This window comes from Ranitomeya imitator, chromosome 3, assembly GCF_032444005.1.
Source record: "Ranitomeya imitator isolate aRanImi1 chromosome 3, aRanImi1.pri, whole genome shotgun sequence".
Lineage (NCBI taxonomy): Eukaryota > Metazoa > Chordata > Amphibia > Anura > Dendrobatidae > Ranitomeya > Ranitomeya imitator.
Genome location: NC_091284.1, coordinates 280,602,007 through 280,621,784, shown reverse-complemented (window position 1 = coordinate 280,621,784; position 19,778 = coordinate 280,602,007). Strand labels below are relative to the sequence as shown.

Sequence of the window (19,778 nt, the reverse complement as noted above, 5' to 3'; positions counted from 1 at the left end):
GCTTTGTCAGAAGCAGGGATAGCGTTAGGCAGGGTCCATTAACCACAAAACCGCTTGTGCTGCAGCGATTTGCACTGTCCAACACCACCCTCGGTGTGCAGGGACAGTGGAAGTTTTTTTTTTTTTCCCCTCAGCGCTGTAGCTCATTGGGCTGCCATAGAAGGCTCCCTGATAGCTGCATTGCTGTGTGTACGCCGCTGTGCAAACCAACTGCTTTTTTCAAAGCACAAATCCTCTTGTTCCTTCCTTTCTGCACAGCTATCTTTTTTGTTTGTCCACACTTTTTATTTCATTTGTGCATCAGTCCACTCCTTATTGCTGCCTGCCATACCTGGCTGAGATTACTGCAGGCAGGGAGATAGTAGCTGCCTGCCATACCTGGCTGAGATTACTGCAGGCAGGGAGATAGTAATTGTAGGACATTCCCTGTTTTTTTTTTTTTTTTTTTTTTGGTGGGAGATTAAGATTGGCAATTTGGCATTTCTGCTAGAGTGCCATCCCTGTGTGTGCCATCTCTCTCACATAGTGGGCCATAGAAAGCCTTTTCATTTTTCTGTATTTTTTTTTGTGGGGTGTATAAATTCTCCCTGATAAAAATACAGTGGGAGATTAATATTGGCCTTTGGGCTTGTGTGCCAGTCCTGAGTGTGCCATCTCTCTCACAAATAGTGGGCCATAGAAAGCCTATTTTATTTTTTTTGGGGTTTTATAAATTCTCCCTGAAAAAAAGGGAGATTAATATTGGCCTCTGGGCTTGTGTGCCAGTCCTGAGCGTGCCATCTGTGCCAGCCCTGAGCGTGCCATCTCTCTCACAAATAGTGGGCCATAGAAAGCCTATTTAATTTTTTTTTTGGTTTTATAAATTCTCCCTGAAAAAAAGGGAGATTAATATTGGCCTCTGGGCTTGTGTGCCAGTTGTGAGCGTGCCATCTGTGCCAGTCCTGAGCGTGCCATCTCTCTCACAAATAGTGGGCCATAGAAAGCCTATTTAATTTTTTTTTTTGTTTTATAAATTTTCCCTGAAAAAAGGGAGATTAATATTGGCCTCTGGGCTTGTGTGCCAGTTGTGAGCGTGCCATCTGTGCCAGTCCTGAGCGTGCCATCTCTCTCACAAATAGTGGGCCATAGAAAGCCTATTTAATTTTTTTTTTGGTTTTATAAATTTTCCCTGAAAAAAGGGAGATTAATATTGGCCTCTGGGCTTGTGTGCCAGTTGTGAGCGTGCCATCTGTGCCAGTCCTGAGCGTGCCATCTCTCTCACAAATAGTGGGCCATAGAAAGCCTATTTAAATATTTTTTTGGTTTTATAAATTCTCCCAGAAAAAAAGGGAGATTAATATTGGCCTCTGGGCTTCTGTGCCAGTCCTGAGCGTGCCATCTGTGCCAGTCCTGAGCGTCCCATCTCTCTCACAAATAGTGGGCCATAGAAAGCCAATTTTTTTTTTTTGGGGGGTTTTAGAAATTCTCCCTGGAAAAAAAAAGGGAGATTAATATTGCCCTTTGGGCTTGTGTGCCAGTACTAAGCGTTCCATCTCTCTCTCTCTCTCAGTCAGTGGGCCATAGAACGCCTATTTTTGGTTTTATTTGTTTTCTAAATTCTCCCTGAAAAAATCATTTTATTTTATTTTGTTTCTAAATTCTTCCTGATAAAATCATATTTTTTTTATTATTTTTTTTTCTAAAGTCTCCCTGAAAAAAAAAAAAAAAAAAAAAAAACAGTGGGAGATTAATATTGGCCTTTCTGCTTGTGTGCCAGTCTTGACTCCTGGGTGTGCCATCTCTCTCTCTCTCTCTCTCTCTCTCTCTCTCTCTCCAATTGTGGTCCATAGAAAGCCTATATTTTTTTTCCTTGATTTGGGTTCCAAAATCTACCAGAGAAAATAACTCCATCAATCATTGGTAGAAAAATATTGGCCTCTGGGCTTGTGTGCCACTCCTGATTCCTGTGTGCGTCATCTCTCAGTCAGTGGGCCATAGAACGCCTATTTTTGTTTTTATTTGTTTTATAAATTCTCCCTGAAAAAATCATTTTATTTTATTTGGTTTCTAAATTCTTCCTGATAAAATCATATTTTTTTTATTATTTTTTTTTCTAAAGTCTCCCTGAAAAAAAAAAAAAAAAAAAAAAAAACAGTGGGAGATTAATATTGGCCTTTCTGCTTGTGTGCCAGTCTTGACTCCTGGGTGTGCCATCTCTCTCTCTCTCTCTCTCTCTCTCTCTCTCTCCAATTGTGGTCCATAGAAAGCCTATATTTTTTTTCCTTGATTTGGGTTCCAAAATCTACCAGAGAAAATAACTCCATCAATCATTGGTAGAAAAATATTGGCCTCTGGGCTTGTGTGCCACTCCTGATTCCTGTGTGCGTCATCTCTCAGTCAGTGGGCCATAGAACGCCTATTTTTGTTTTTATTTGTTTTATAAATTCTCCCTGAAAAAATCATTTTATTTTATTTGGTTTCTAAATTCTTCCTGATAAAATCATATTTTTTTTATTATTTTTTTTTCTAAAGTCTCCCTGAAAAAAAAAAAAATAGAAAAATAGTAGAAAAATATTGTCCTCTGGGCTTGTGTGCCACTCCTGATTCCTGTGTGCGTCATCTCTCACTCAGTGGCCCATAGAAAGCATATAGTTTGTTACATTTGTTTTCTAAATTCTCCCTGCAAAAATCAATTTTTTTTTTTTGGGGGGGTTTCTAAAGTGTTCCTGAAAAAAATAAAAATAAAAAAAAAATAATAGTGTGACATTAATATTAACATTTGTGCTTCAGTGACAGTCCTGCGTGTGGGGCATCTCTCTAATTTGCAGCCACCAAAAAAAGAGTGTGTAACATTGGGCCTGATTTTCGCTGTGGTCTCACCAACCTGTAAAGGGGTAGCTAAATCATACTGAAGTTATAGCTCACCGTGTAAGTTGTGTGACTGCAACAAATAACGTTAGTTTGGTTACGTTTTTAAAACAATGAGGAAGTCTAGTGGAAGAGGTCGTGGCCGGGGGCGTTCATTGTCAGCTGGTAATGAGGGTAGTGGTAGTGGTGGAGCATCAGGTGGTCGTGGGGAAAAAAATATTGCACCTAAGTCTGGAGCTGTGGAGCCAGGTTCGTCGTCCGGCTACACAAGGCCTCGAACGCTCCCTTTTCTGGGATTAGGAAAACCACTTTTAAAGCCGGAGCAGCAAGAGCAAGTTTTGGCTTATCTTGCTGACTCAGCCTCTAGCTCTTTTGCCTCCTCTCGTGAAACTGGTAAAAGTAAAAGCAGCGCGTCGTTAGTGGATGTTCACGGTCAGGGACAAGTCACTTCCTTGTCCTCTTCAGCAAAAACAACAACAGAGAAGAATGCAGCAGGCGACACAACGGGTTACTCCATGGAGCTCTTTACACATACCGTCCCTGGCTTAGAAAGTGAAGCAGTTAACAGTCCATGCCCATTACAAATTGAATCTGACATGGAGTGCACTGACGCACAGCCACAGCCAGACTACTATGCTGGTCCTTTGACTCAGACCACAACATTGCCCTCGCAGGGTGCTGATCAAGAATCAGACCCTGATGAGACTATGTTGCCCCATCACGAACGCTATACCACCGAACGACACGGTGACACAGACGAAGTTGCGCAGGAGGTACAAGAAGAGTTATTGGATGACCCAGTTCTTGACCCCGATTGGCAGCCATTGGGGGAACAGGGTGCAGGCGGCAGCAGTTCTGAAGCAGAGGAGGAGGAGGGGCCGCAGCAGGCATCAACATCGCCACAGGTTCCATCTGCCGGGCCCGTATCTTGCCCAAAACGCGTGGCAAAGCCAAAACCTGGTGGAGGACAGCGTGGCCATCCGGTTAAAGCTCAGTCTGCAATGCCTGAAAAGGTATCCGATGCTAGAAAGAGTGCAGTCTGGCATTTTTTTAAACAACATCCAATTGATCAGCGCAAAGTCATCTGTCAAAAATGTTCTACTTCCTTAAGCAGAGGTCAGAATCTGAAAAGTCTCAATACTAGTTGCATGCATAGACATTTAACCACCATGCATTTGAAAGCTTGGACTAACTACCAAACGTCCCTTAAGGTTGTTGCACCCTCGGCCAATGAAGCTAGTCATCAACGCAACATCCCTTCCGGCAGTGTAGGACCACCATTTAGCGCACCACCTGCTGTATCTGTGCAGGTATCTTTGCCAGGCCAAAGCAGTCAGGGTCAGGGAATCACCAGTTTCGTAGTAGGAAACACTGCATCTAGGGCACCGGCGGCAACAATACCATCTCCCACCGTCTCTCAGTCTGCCATGTCCACCGGCACCCCCGCTAGTTCCACGATCTCCATCTCTCCAGTCCAGCTCACCCTACATGAGACTATGGTTAGAAAAAGGAAATACTTAGCCTCGCATCCGCGTACACAGGGTTTGAACGCCCACATAGCTAGACTAATCTCGTTAGAGATGATGCCCTACCGGTTAGTTGAAAGCGAAGCTTTCAAAGACCTGATGGACTACGCTGTACCACGCTACGAGCTACCCAGTCGACACTTTTTTTCCAGAAAAGCCATCCCAGCCCTCCACCAGCATGTTAAAGAGCGCATCGTCCATGCACTCAGGCAATCTGTGAGCACAAAGGTGCACCTGACAACAGATGCATGGACCAGTAGGCATGGCCAGGGACGTTACGTGTCCATCACGGCACACTGGGTAAATGTGGTGGATTCAGGGTCCACAGGGGACAGCAAGTTTGGGACAGTTCTGCCTAGCCCACGGTCTAGTAAACAGTTGTCTGTAGCCGTTCGCACCCCCTCCTCCTCCTCCTCGTCCTCCTGCAGAAGCAAGAGCTCGTCCACAGACCGCAGTCGCACAAACACTCCATCCGCACCTGCCACTGTTGCACACCAGGTCTCCCATTATGGGGCAGCTACTGGCATACGTCAGCAGGCTGTATTGGCTATGAAGTGTTTGGGCGACAATAGACACACCGCGGAAGTTCTGTCCGAGTTCTTGCAGCAAGAAACGCAGTCGTGGCTGGGCACTGTAGATCTTGAGGCAGGCAAGGTAGTGAGTGATAACGGAAGGAATTTCATGGCTGCCATCTCCCTTTCCCAACTGAAACACATTCCTTGCCTGGCTCACACCTTAAACCTGGTGGTGCAGTGCTTCCTGAAAAGTTATCCGGGGTTATCCGACCTGCTCCTCAAAGTGCGTGGACTTTGCGCACATATCCGCCGTTCGCCTGTACACTCCAGCCGTATGCAGACCTATCAGCGTTCTTTGAACCTTCCCCAGCATCGCCTAATCATAGACGTTGCAACAAGGTGGAACTCAACACTGCACATGCTTCAGAGACTGTGCGAACAGAGGCGGGCTGTTATGTTTTTGTGGGAGGATACACATACACGGGCAGGCAGTAGGATGGCAGACATGGAGTTGTCAGGTGTGCAGTGGTCGAAGATTCAAGACATGTGTCAAGTCCTTCAGTGTTTTGAGGAATGCACACGGCTGGTTAGTGCAGACAACGCCATAATAAGCATGAGCATCCCCCTAATGCGTCTGCTGATGCAAAGTTTGACGCACATAAAGGATCAGGCGTCTGCACCAGAGGAAGAGGAAAGCCTTGATGACAGTCAGCGATTGTCTGGTCAGGGCAGTGTACATGACGAGGTACCGGGCGAAGAGGAGGTGGAGGATGAGGAGGATGATGGGGATGAGTATATTTTTAATGAGGAAGCTTTCCCGGGGGCACGGGAAATTGGTGGCGTGGCAAGGCCGGGTTCTGGTTTTTTGAGGGACACAAGTGACGTAGATTTGCCTGCAACTGCCCCTCAACCAAGCACAACCGCAGATTTGACAACGGGAACTTTGGCCCACATGGCGGATTATGCCTTGCGTATCCTCAAAAGGGACACACGCATTACAAAAATGATGAACGATGACGATTACTGGTTGGCCTGCCTCCTTGATCCTCGCTATAAAGGCAAATTGCAAAATATTATGCCACATGAGAACTTGGAACTAATATTAGCAACAAAACAATCAACTCTTGTTGACCGTTTGCTTCTGGCATTCCCTGCACACAGCGCCCGTGATCGTTCTCACACGAGCTCCAGGGGCCAGCAGACCAGAGGTGTTAGAGGGGCAGAAATCAGAAGTGGCGTTGGCCAGAGGGGTTTTCTGACCAGGTTGTGGAGTGATTTTTCTATGACCGCAGACAGGACAGGTACTGCAGCATCAATTCAAAGTGACAGGAGACAACATTTGTCCAGTATGGTTACAAACTATTTTTCATCCCTTATCGACGTTCTCCCTCAACCGTCATTCCCATTTGATTACTGGGCATCCAAATTAGACACCTGGCCAGAATTGGCAGAATATGCATTGCAGGAGCTTGCTTGCCCGGCAGCTAGTGTCCTATCAGAAAGAGTATTCAGTGCTGCAGGTTCAATACTAACAGAAAAAAGGACTCGTCTGGCTACCCAAAATGTAGATGATCTAACCTTCATTAAAATGAACCACAACTGGATTTCAAAATCTTTTGCCCCACCCTGCCCGGCTGACACCTAGCTTTCCTATGAAAAGGTCTTGCCTGTGGACTATTCTGAATGACTTTTCCAATCTCGTAATTTTCTTCACCTGATTGTCCAGCATACGACATGTTTCCACCTCACGAAATGGCCAAACTCCCCACACGGGGCCGTGCTATCGCCACTTTGCGCTTGGACCCTTGAGAGTGCTGTTTGTCTGAAGAGGTGGGTGTGGCCGCTTTTGGTCGACGGCACTGCCACTGGGTCCCTCATAGTACAATAAAGTGTCTCTGGCGGTGGTGGTGCGCACCCAACGTCAGACACACCGTTGTAATATGAGGGGCCCTGTGCCTGTACCGCCGGCCACAAGACAGTTCCCCCCCCAGCTCAAACAGTGCTCTACCACTAGCAAAATTATCTCTCACAGCTTCACCAATGTGTAGTCTAGGCGCTGACATCCTTCAATGCCTGGCACTGACAATACCATTGTTTTGACATTTTTGTTATGTTAGGCCTTCGAAGCCTGTCTGCGGTCCCTTCTTTCTACAACTACTACACTGACCAGGCCACTGCTGGCCGTGTTACCCTGGAACCAATTTAAAAGTGCCTACAGTCAGCCCAATTTTGTTATGTTAGGCCTTCGAAGACTGTCTGCCGTCACTCCTTCCACTAGACTTCCACTGACCATACACTGCTGCCCATGTACCCCTGGAACCAATTTAAAGTGCCTACAGCCAGCCCAATTTTGTTATGTTAGGCCTTGGAAGCCTGTCTGCGGTCACTCCTTCCACTAGACTTCCACTGACCAGACCACTGCTGCCCGTGTACCCCTGGAACCAATTTAAAAGTGCCTACAGCCAGCCCAAGTTTGTTATGTTAGGCCTTGGAAGCCTGTCTGCGGTCACTCCTTCCACTAGACTTCCACTGACCATACACTGCTGCCCGTGTACCCCTGGAACCAATTTAAAAGTGCCTACAGCCAGCCCAAGTTTGTTATGTTAGGCCTTCGAAGCCTGTCTGCGGTCACTCCTTCCACTAGACTTCCACTGACCAGACCACTGCTGCCCGTGTACCCCTGGAACCAATTTAAAAGTGCCTACAGCCAGCCCTATGTTATTATGTTAGGCCTTCGAAGCCTGTCTGCGGTCACTCCTTCCACTAGACTTCCACTGACCAGACCACTGCTGCCCGTGTACCCCTGGAACCAATTTAAAAGTGCCTACAGCCAGCCCAAGTTTGTTATGTTAGGCCTTGGAAGCCTGTCTGCGGTCACTCCTTCCACTAGACTTCCACTGACCATACACTGCTGCCCATGTACCCCTGGAACCAATTTAAAAGTGCCTACAGCCAGCCCAAGTTTGTTATGTTAGGCCTTCGAAGCCTGTCTGCGGTCACTCCTTCCACTAGACTTCCACTGACCAGACCACTGCTGCCCGTGTACCCCTGGAACCAATTTAAAAGTGCCTACAGCCAGCCCAAGTTTGTTATGTTAGGCCTTCGAAGCCTGTCTGCGGTCACTCCTTCCACTAGACTTCCACTGACCATACACTGCTGCCCATGTACCCCTGGAACCAATTTAAAGTGCCTACAGCCAGCCCAATTTTGTTATGTTAGGCCTTGGAAGCCTGTCTGCGGTCACTCCTTCCACTAGACTTCCACTGACCAGACCACTGCTGCCCGTGTACCCCTGGAACCAATTTAAAAGTGCCTACAGCCAGCCCAAGTTTGTTATGTTAGGCCTTCGAAGCCTGTCTGCGGTCACTCCTTCCACTAGGCCTCCACTGACCACACCACTGCTGCCCGTGTACCCCTGGAACCAATTTAAAATTGCCTACAGCAATGTGTTATTATTTTAGGCCTTCGATGCCTGTCTGCGGTCACTCCTTCCACTAGGCCTCCACTGACCACACCACTGCTGCCCGTGTACCCCTGTAACCAATTTAGAATTGCCTACAGCCATGTGTTATTATTTTAGGCCTTCGATGCCTGTCTGCGGTCCATTCTTTCAACTACCACTACACTGACCAGGGCACTGCTGCCCGTGTACCCCTGGAACCAATTTAAAATTGCCTACAGCCATGTGTTATTATTTTAGGCCTTCGATGCCTGTCTGCGGTCACTCCTTCCACTAGGCCTCCACTGACCACACCACTGCTGCCCGTGTACCCCTGGAACCAATTTAAAAGTGCCTACAGCCAGCCCAAGTTTGTTATGTTAGGCCTTCGAAGCCTGTCTGCGGTCACTCCTTCCACTAGACTTCCACTGACCACACCACTGCTGCCCGTGTACCCCTGGAACCAATTTAAAATTGCATACAGCCAGCCCAATTTTTTTATTTTAGGCCTTCGATGCCTGTCTGCGGTCCATTCTTTCAACTACTACTACACTGACCAGGGCACTGCTGCCCGTGTACCCATGGAACCAATTTAAAATTGCCTACAGCCATGTGTTATTATTTTAGGCCTTCGATGCCTGTCTGCGGTCACTCCTTCCACTAGGCCTCCACTGACCACACCACTGCTGCCCGTGTACCCCTGGAACCAATTTAAAATTGCCTACAGCCATGTGTTATTATTTTAGGCCTTCGATGCCTGTCTGCGGTCACTCCTTCCACTAGGCCTCCACTGACCACACCACTGCTGCCCGTGTACCCCTGTAACCAATTTAGAATTGCCTACAGCCATGTGTTATTATTTTAGGCCTTCGATGCCTGTCTGCGGTCCATTCTTTCAACTACTACTACACTGACCAGGGCACTGCTGCCCGTGTACCCCTGGAACCAATTTAAAATTGCCTACAGCCATGTGTTATTATTTTAGGCCTTCGATGCCTGTCTGCGGTCACTCCTTCCACTAGGCCTCCACTGACCACACCACTGCTGCCCGTGTACCCCTGGAACCAATTTAAAATTGCCTACAGCCATGTGTTATTATTTTCGGCCTTCGATGCCTGTCTGCGGTCACTCCTTCCACTAGGCCTCCACTGACCACACCACTGCTGCCCGTGTACCCCTGGAACCAATTTAAAATTGCCTACAGCCAGCCCAATTTTTTTATTTTAGGCCTTCGATGCCTGTCTGCGGTCCATTCTTTCAACTACTACTACACTGACCAGGGCACTGCTGCCCGTGTACCCCTGGAACCAATTTAAAATTGCCTACAGCCATGTGTTATTATTTTAGGCCTTCGATGCCTGTCTGTGGTCCCTCCTTCCACTAGGCCTCCACTGACCTGTCTACTGCGGCCCGTGTACCCCTTGAACCAACCTAATAAAATATTTAAAAAATTAATTTGATTATAAAAAATAAGATCGTGTTGAGATCTCAAATGCAGACATTTTAACAATCAAAACAAACACACAACAAATATCTGGAACTGTACTACAAAGGTCCAACAGCTACAATTTCTTTCTCCTGCAAGAAGTTAACTGAAAGTTTTTTGGAGTTGTTAACACAGATATGGCATCCACCGAGTGTTGTCCTGTCGCGTCTCCTTTAAATTATTTCCAATAAGATGTTAAACTATTAATTTAATAAAATCAATAATTAAAAAAATAATTGAGTAAGTCAAAAGCACATTGCAAATAAACATTAATTACAAATCAAGAAGCATGGCGCGTCCGAGGGTGAGTAGATACCGAATAAGAATATAATCACCCTCGGACGCGCAATGCTTATTTACAACAGCCTTCCTTCCTAAGAATCAGCCCTTCCGTGGTGTAGAGAGAGGTTGTTGTTACACTCCAAGGTGTTCCCCAGGTTGCCTTTCCTGAGCTTCGATCTTCCGGCTCTCGTTTAGTAGCTGTTGGAAACTACGCTGCATTAGGCCTACTAATTGTGTATGGGTGAAACAGTGGCGCATCTGCGGTCCCTCCTTCCACTAGGCCTCCACTGACCTGTCTACTGCGGCCCGTGTACCCCTTGAACCAACCTAATAAAATATTTAAAAAATTAATTTGATTATAAAAAATAAGATCGTGTTGAGATCTCAAATGCAGACATTTTAACAATCAAAACAAACACACAACAAATATCTGGAACTGTACTACAAAGGTCCAACAGCTACAATTTCTTTCTCCTGCAAGAAGTTAACTGAAAGTTTTTTGGAGTTGTTAACACAGATATGGCATCCACCGAGTGTTGTCCTGTCGCGTCTCCTTTAAATTATTTCCAATAAGATGTTAAACTATTAATTTAATAAAATCAATAATTAAAAAAATAATTGAGTAAGTCAAAAGCACATTGCAAATAAACATTAATTACAAATCAAGAAGCATGGCGCGTCCGAGGGTGAGTAGATACCGAATAAGAATATAATCACCCTCGGACGCGCAATGCTTATTTACAACAGCCTTCCTTCCTAAGAATCAGCCCTTCCGTGGTGTAGAGAGAGGTTGTTGTTACACTCCAAGGTGTTCCCCAGGTTGCCTTTCCTGAGCTTCGATCTTCCGGCTCTCGTTTAGTAGCTGTTGGAAACTACGCTGCATTAGGCCTACTAATTGTGTATGGGTGAAACAGTGGCGCATCTGCGGTCCCTCCTTCCACTAGGCCTCCACTGACCTGTCTACTGCGGCCCGTGTACCCCTTGAACCAACCTAATAAAATATTTAAAAAATTAATTTGATTATAAAAAATAAGATCGTGTTGAGATCTCAAATGCAGACATTTTAACAATCAAAACAAACACACAACAAATATCTGGAACTGTACTACAAAGGTCCAACAGCTACAATTTCTTTCTCCTGCAAGAAGTTAACTGAAAGCTTTTTGGAGTTGTTAACACAGATATGGCATCCACCGAGTGTTGTCCTGTCGCGTCTCCTTTAAATTATTTCCAATAAGATGTTAAACTATTAATTTAATAAAATCAATAATTAAAAAAATAATTGAGTAAGTCAAAAGCACATTGCAAATAAACATTAATTACAAATCAAGAAGCATGGCGCGTCCGAGGGTGAGTAGATACCGAATAAGAATATAATCACCCTCGGACGCGCAATGCTTATTTACAACAGCCTTCCTTCCTAAGAATCAGCCCTTCCGTGGTGTAGAGAGAGGTTGTTGTTACACTCCAAGGTGTTCCCCAGGTTGCCTTTCCTGAGCTTCGATCTTCCGGCTCTCGTTTAGTAGCTGTTGGAAACTACGCTGCATTAGGCCTACTAATTGTGTATGGGTGAAACAGTGGCGCATCTGCGGTCCCTCCTTCCACTAGGCCTCCACTGACCTGTCTACTGCGGCCCGTGTACCCCTTGAACCAACCTAATAAAATATTTAAAAAATTAATTTGATTATAAAAAATAAGATCGTGTTGAGATCTCAAATGCAGACATTTTAACAATCAAAACAAACACACAACAAATATCTGGAACTGTACTACAAAGGTCCAACAGCTACAATTTCTTTCTCCTGCAAGAAGTTAACTGAAAGTTTTTTGGAGTTGTTAACACAGATATGGCATCCACCGAGTGTTGTCCTGTCGCGTCTCCTTTAAATTATTTCCAATAAGATGTTAAACTATTAATTTAATAAAATCAATAATTAAAAAAATAATTGAGTAAGTCAAAAGCACATTGCAAATAAACATTAATTACAAATCAAGAAGCATGGCGCGTCCGAGGGTGAGTAGATACCGAATAAGAATATAATCACCCTCGGACGCGCAATGCTTATTTACAACAGCCTTCCTTCCTAAGAATCAGCCCTTCCGTGGTGTAGAGAGAGGTTGTTGTTACACTCCAAGGTGTTCCCCAGGTTGCCTTTCCTGAGCTTCGATCTTCCGGCTCTCGTTTAGTAGCTGTTGGAAACTACGCTGCATTAGGCCTACTAATTGTGTATGGGTGAAACAGTGGCGCATCTGCGGTCCCTCCTTCCACTAGGCCTCCACTGACCTGTCTACTGCGGCCCGTGTACCCCTTGAACCAACCTAATAAAATATTTAAAAAATTAATTTGATTATAAAAAATAAGATCGTGTTGAGATCTCAAATGCAGACATTTTAACAATCAAAACAAACACACAACAAATATCTGGAACTGTACTACAAAGGTCCAACAGCTACAATTTCTTTCTCCTGCAAGAAGTTAACTGAAAGTTTTTTGGAGTTGTTAACACAGATATGGCATCCACCGAGTGTTGTCCTGTCGCGTCTCCTTTAAATTATTTCCAATAAGATGTTAAACTATTAATTTAATAAAATCAATAATTAAAAAAATAATTGAGTAAGTCAAAAGCACATTGCAAATAAACATTAATTACAAATCAAGAAGCATGGCGCGTCCGAGGGTGAGTAGATACCGAATAAGAATATAATCACCCTCGGACGCGCAATGCTTATTTACAACAGCCTTCCTTCCTAAGAATCAGCCCTTCCGTGGTGTAGAGAGAGGTTGTGTTACACTCCAAGGTGTTCCCCAGGTTGCCTTTCCTGAGCTTCGATCTTCCGGCTCTCGTTTAGTAGCTGTTGGAAACTACGCTGCATTAGGCCTACTAATTGTGTATGGGGTGTAGAGACAGGTTGTGTTACACTCCAAGGTTTTCACCAGGTTGCCTTTCCTGAGCTTCGATCTTCATGCTCTCGTTTAGTAGGTGTCGGAAAGTAGGCTGCATTAGGCCTACAAATTGGGTATGGGGTGGAGAGAGATGGTGTGTTACACTCCAAGGTGTTCCCCAGGTTTCCTTGCCATTGCTTCGGTCTTCCGACTCTCGTTTAGTAGTTGTAGAAAAGTACACAGCATTAGGCCTACAAAATGGGTATGGGGTGGAGAGAGATGGTGTGTTACACTCCAAGGTGTTCCCCAGGTTGCCTTTCCTGAGCTTCGATCTTCATGCTCTCGTTTAGTAGGTGTCGGAAAGTAGGCTGCATTAGGCCTAAAAAATGGGGAATGGGGTGGAGAGAGATGGTGTGTTACACTCCAAGGTGTTCCCCAGGTTTCCTTGCCATTGCTTCGGTCTTCCGACTCTCGTTTAGTAGTTGTAGAAAAGTACACTGCATTAGGCCTAAAAAATGGGTATGGGGTGGAGAGAGATGGTGTGTTACACTCCAAGGTGTTCCCCAGGTTGCCTTTCCTGAGCTTCGATCTTCATGCTCTCGTTTAGTAGGTGTCGGAAAGTAGGCTGCATTAGGCCTACAAATTGGGTATGGGGTGGAGAGAGATGGTGTGTTACACTCCAAGGTGTTCCCCAGGTTTCCTTGCCATTGCTTCGGTCTTCCGACTCTCGTTTAGTAGTTGTAGAAAAGTACACAGCATTAGGCCTACAAAATGGGTATGGGGTGGAGAGAGATGGTGTGTTACACTCCAAGGTGTTCCCCAGGTTGCCTTTCCTGAGCTTCTATCTTCAGGCTCTCATTAAATTGTGGTTAAATGGAACAACTGCATTTGGCGTACTAGTTGGTTTGGGGCCTACTATCGGTGTCTGCCACTCCTTGCTGTTCTCCTGGTTTCCTGTCCTGAAATACCATTTTCAGCCTCTCGTTAAGTAGTTGTTAATGTTAGACTGCATTTGGCCTACTAGTTGGGTTGGGGCCTACTATCGGTGTCTGCCACTCCTTGCTGTTCTCCTCCACTGAACAAAGCTGTGCCGCCTGTTTACTACGGTTGCCAATTTTGAACTGCATTTCGACTACTTACTGATTTGGCCCTACTCTCTGTGTCAGCCTCTCATTCCAGTTGTCCTCCACTGCAATGCCCCCTGGTTATTCCTGTGTTACCAATTTTGAACTGCATTTAGCCAACTTTATTCTTTGGGTCTATATCTGTGTTTCCTCCTCATCCTGCCCATTGCCCAGCCAGTGATAGATGAGTCTGCTGGTACATTGACCCATAACGCAACATTCCCCGTGCACGCTACACAACAACATTGTGACCCTGCTGAAAGTCAGGTTGCTCTTCCCGCATACCATACCACCTTACACGGGGACAAAGAGGAAGGTGCAGATGAAAGTGCAGGTTCCTTCATCAGGTGGGGGGAGGAATACTAGTTGGCGACGTCACTGGCACAGGGCCTCTCATAGTACGCAAAAGTGTTGCTGCCGGTGGGAGGCGCCCCCGCCGTGCAAACACACCGCTGTACTTTGAGGGGCCCTGTGCCAGTGCCAATGCCAACGAGTGGGCCCCCCCTGCTTGCTCAGGTTCACAGCACTTGCAAAGTTGAAATACTTACCTCTCCCTGCTCCACTGCCGTGACGTGGTCCAGATTTCCTGGGCCCACTAATTACTTGAACCAGCCCTACCCCCCACAACTTTAGCCAAATGACCCCCAATTTCAAATGCCTTCCAATTATTATAAGGTAAATTACGCTTGACAAGCTTCATTAAGAAGAATGGATGGTTTTGACATTAAAATGGGCACTCTAGGTGTTTTCCTGGCCCCCACTCACTGCCGACTATGCTGCCCCATTGACTTGCATTGGGTTTCGTGTTTCGGTCGATCCCGACTTTACGTCATAATCGGCCGATTTCACTCGACCCGACTTTGGACATAGTCGGGTTTCGCAAAACCCGGCTCGACTCTAAAAAGGTCAAGGTCGCTCAACTCTAGTAAACACTCTAGCTACCCGAAGCCTATCGAAGAGCTCAGATATCAAGGGCAAAGGATACTTGTTCTTAACGGTGATAGCGTTAAAACCCCTATAGTCTATGCATGGACGTAGTTCCCCATTCTTCTTCTGCACGAAGAAGAACCCTGCCCCAGCAGGTGACACTGACTTCCTGATAAACCCTCTTGCCAGATTCTCTTGAATGTACTGAGACATGGCCTCCGTCTCCGGGAGAGATAATGGATAAACTCGACCCCGGGGAGGCTCCGCACCAGGCAAGAGATCGATAGGACAGTCATAGGGGCGATGGGGCGGAAGGGTCTCCGCCGCCTTTTTGGAGAACACGTCTGCGTAAGACCAATATTGCTTGGGGAGAGAGGATAGATCTGCGGGTACCTCAGTAGTAGCAACCTGAACGCACTCTCGGTGACACCTACCCCCACATGATTCACCCCATCCCAGAATTCTGCCTGAGGACCACTCGATGTGAGGAGAGTGGTACCGTAGCCAAGGTATCCCCAACAGGACCTCATCAATACCCTCAGGAATTATGAGCAGAGAAATAATCTCCTGATGGGATGGCGACATGGACAGAGTAAAAGGGATGGTCTGATGTGTTATCTGTGCGGGGAGTGTCGACCCATTCACCACTCGTACCGTTACTGGTTGAGATAGCATAACCAGGGGTATTGCGTGACGTTGGGCGAAGGCAGAAGACATAAAATTGCCCTCCGCCCCAGAATCCACGCAGAGGTCTACTGAGTGGGAGGATGAGTCAAAGGTAATTGTCCCCTTAAAGGACAATTTAGAGGCAAACGTCGCAGTGTCTAGTGCACCTCCACCTACTACCGCTAGACGCTGACGTTTCCTCGACCGCTGATGACATCTGGTGGCAAGATGTCCTGACTGTTGGCATACATGGCAACCCTGGAGTGCGCGAGCGGTCTGGGACTTAGATCCCGCTCGTGACACCACCTTAGGTTCATGGAACTCAGGAGCCTGGACTGTAGATTCCAATGGTTTGGCGAAGGTGGGAGACAGCCGAAACCTCTGCCTACACTGGGCTCGCTCTAACCTCCGCTCATGAAAACGGAGGTCAATGCGAGTAGATACTGTTATTAACTCTTCCAGTGTGGCGGGAATCTCCCTAGTGGCCAGAGCATCCTTAACGTGGTCAGCCAGCCCCCTCCAAAATATAGGGATAAGGGCTTTATCCGACCACTCCAGCTCAGATGCTAGAGTGCGGAAGTGGACGGCAAAAAGGCTGACCAAGGACTAGCCCTGAGTCAGTGCCAACAGTTGGAGCGCCGTATCATGGTGACACGAGGTCCTAGAAAGACCTGTTTCAGAGTGCTCAGGAATAACGGAGCACTCTGCACCACATGATCGCCACGCTCCCACAGCGGCGTAGCCCACTGCAACGCCCTGTCCGACAATAAGGAAATTATAAAGCCCACCTTAGCCCGCTCTGTAGGGAAACGAGAGGCCAGAAGCTCGAGATGTATTGAGCACTGACTCACGAAACCCCTACAGGACTTACTGTCACGAGAAAATTTCTCTGGTAGCGGGAGGCGAGATAGCGTCGGTACAGGGGCGGCAGTGGACAAGGTAGCTGCAGCCACACTTGCAGCCTGAACAGCGACAGCAGTAACATCCACAGCTGAGGTTGAACGCTCTAGAGCCGCCAACCTTCCCTCCAGCTGCTGCATGGACCGCTGTAGACGCTGATCGTCCGTCATTACTAGCCAGACCTTGGCGCTAGTATTATGTTAAGGACCGGTGGAACGCACCAAGTATAGATGATATGAAACTAGGTGCGTTCGCAGTCCGAGGTCCACCATGCAGGTAAAGACCCTGCTGCTAGTAAGACGGACCATATGGCGGTACAAAGTATACACACATGCGTTAACTTCACCCTGCGTGAAGGAAGCGATCCTGTTGCGTCACAGGACCGCAGTACCGCACATAGAGCGCGAGCAAGAAGTCAGCGAACTCAACCCCTACTCAGGATTGAAGTCCGATTAGACACTTGCTGGCACAACACCGCAACTGGGTGTGTAAGGAAACTAATAAATAGAATATAAAGGCACGAGAGTGTGTGCGGTGCCGCACTGACGGACGCCACTAACCACCCAGGCTTGGGTAAGGAAAGCGCAGAGGAAGCGCACGGCGCCGTACTGGCGGACACAGCAACTGGACGCTGTGATGTGTGTTACGTGCAGATGGTTAATCGGGCGCTAGATAGCTGCCATCATCCGCGAGCAGTCAACAACACTAGGGAGGGATACTTAGGAGCTTTCATCCATCGACATACATCCATCTACACACACACATTATCAAGACAATACTAGCGCATGGCCGTGCGGTCATGCGCAGTTTATATAGTTGCAGCACAGGAAGCTGCTACAGAAGTTTTGCCCTTTCAGGACCTGCCAGGAGGACCAATGGGATGTGCTGCAGTACCTAAGCATGTGACCCTCGATCTCCAACGGGAGATCTTGCCCTGGGCATGCTCAGTGTGTGCAAATAAGGACTTAGTCCCAGAGAAGCTCGCTCGCCGCAGATCAGTGCAGGGTACAACAGGAGAGCCAGAAAAGGCAGCAGTAACCCTCTGCACAGAATCAGTCCCAGCGAGACGCTGGGAGCGACGCCTCTGCTGAGCAGAGCCCACTGCGGCCGAAGCAGAATGGGAGACCGCAGCAGACACGGATCGAGATTCCCCCTGTGCAGCAGAGGAAACTCGACTCCTAACACATGGTGCTTGAAAATTATCACTGCAAACTGCATCATATTTAGGCCAAAATGGGCAACATTCTAAATTACCAGTTAAAAATAAAAACAAAAAAAAAAGGACGTTGGTATCATCCTGCATAGAAGGGATAGGAAAAAGTTTTGACCAGTGGCCAATAGTTTGTGAATGTAGAAGAAACCCAACTTAGGGGTGTAAAATCTTCAGGACATCAACGCATTTCTCAATGGAGTGGGATTCCTAGAGGTAGTGGAGACAGCAAGAAAAGGGATGAGACAGCAAGAAAAGGGATGCTCTATGGGGAACGAGTGCTAAGGCTGTAGTTATGACCGGAACCTGAGGTAAAGACTGTAACCTGTCGTGTCCTATCCCAGATGCTCCACTATAATGATTGAGAACTGTTCAGTAAAAGTTTGACTGTTAAAAAGTACTTGGCGTCTCCTGGATTGTGTGCGGCGGTTCCTGAAGATGGAAGCCTGGAGTCAGTGGAGGTCTATGGCCCACAAGTGAGTGTGATGCAGCCCACACCTAACAGCACACCGGGACTGGGACACGATTCTCCTGTAGGGTGCCACAGCGTGCAGAAGCAGCAGTTCATCAACGACTATTCCGCTCTGGAACCTTACACATGTGAAGATGTTTTACTTATATACAAATAAAGCTGAAGATTTTATGTTGAGCTGGATTTCTTCTACTAAGTTCTCATCAACATCGGTGGTAGCGTTGTTCATTCTGTGCTCTGGAGAGGCTAGGCAACTGTGGTGAGCTGGCTTTTTTCCTATCTCCAACTAGTAGTTTGTGCAGCATAAGATCACTTGAAATAACATATCTCTGTTTTGTTTTTTATCATCTCAGGTTCTATTTCAGAAAAGCATCAAAAAAACAGAATGACCTAAACAGAAACTACAAACTATATCTAAATGGTTTATTCCCCAGCATTTATGGCCATATCCAATTTTCTAAAATATAATTTCCTTTGTAAAATACATCAGTATATTTTAGACCATATACTTGTCTAATAAAATAACACACCACCATAATTGTTATCCATGTATTCAGAGCATATACAGAAATAAATCTCAAGGCATAGAAAAGGAAAAGTGTTATTACGAATAATTACACACAGAATTGAAGAAAACTGCATTTGTGCCCCATATCTTTGTTTTTTTACAAGAAAGAAATACACATAAGAATACATGTTTCTCCTGATAAAAAACAGTATCAAATTCAAACATACATTTTCTTCAAACTATTAACCCGTTTAATAAAGCCATAGAAAATTGGCTAAATTTGTACCAGAATTCATGCCAGGGGAACAGGTTAATAAATAATAATAATAATAATAATAATAATAGTATAATAATAATACTAATCTGTTAGAAAGTGTTGGATAATAACAGAGCAGCCCGCTGCTTTTGTCCCATCCTCTTTAATTGTTGATAAAAGTGATCAAATGATTAATGTAGAGACTCACCTAGAACCCGACCCAGTGTCAGAGATTTGATCGCTCTAAAGTAGACGTCTGATAAGAAGTTCTGCCTCTGCTTAATTGTCTTGTCAAGCTGAAAAAAAAAATAATTGTGAGTGAGAACCAACACTTCTCAGTTATGTCAGACCTTCTTTATGTAGTCTGTAATAGACTCTATGCAGTTATGTATCTCCATGGTAACAGACTACAACAACCTGTAGTCACAGTACTTTTTTATATTTAGAGTTGAAAGGTTATCAAGAAATCAAGCATAGAGACTACAATGGACTGCTGTTTTAAAAATTGTACCTGATCTGCTGGTAGGATGTTAAAAGGCTTGAGGAACTAATCACACATTTCGCGGGAAAAGTTTCAGTAAAATCAAAATTGAAATTTTTTTGTAAAAAATTGGAAATTTCAGTGTAATTTATGAAAGAATCAAGAACTGCCAAAATATGATGTAAGAGGGACTCAAATATAACCTGTATTAGACATAAAAGAGGGCTTATACAGATTCTATTCAAATTGTCATGT

At 45.9% G+C, this 19,778-nt stretch overlaps 1 protein-coding gene across 1 annotated transcript in view; it reads right to left on the bottom strand.

Moving 5' to 3' along the window:
* Positions 1-19,778, bottom strand: part of LOC138669768 (contactin-associated protein-like 5) — a 1,597,333-nt gene that overhangs the window by 58,875 nt on the left and 1,518,680 nt on the right. Inside the window, exon 21 of the mRNA XM_069756498.1 lies at positions 19,251-19,338. Within this exon, the coding sequence (XP_069612599.1) occupies positions 19,251-19,338 (88 nt within the window). The remainder of the gene's footprint in view (positions 1-19,250; positions 19,339-19,778) is intronic.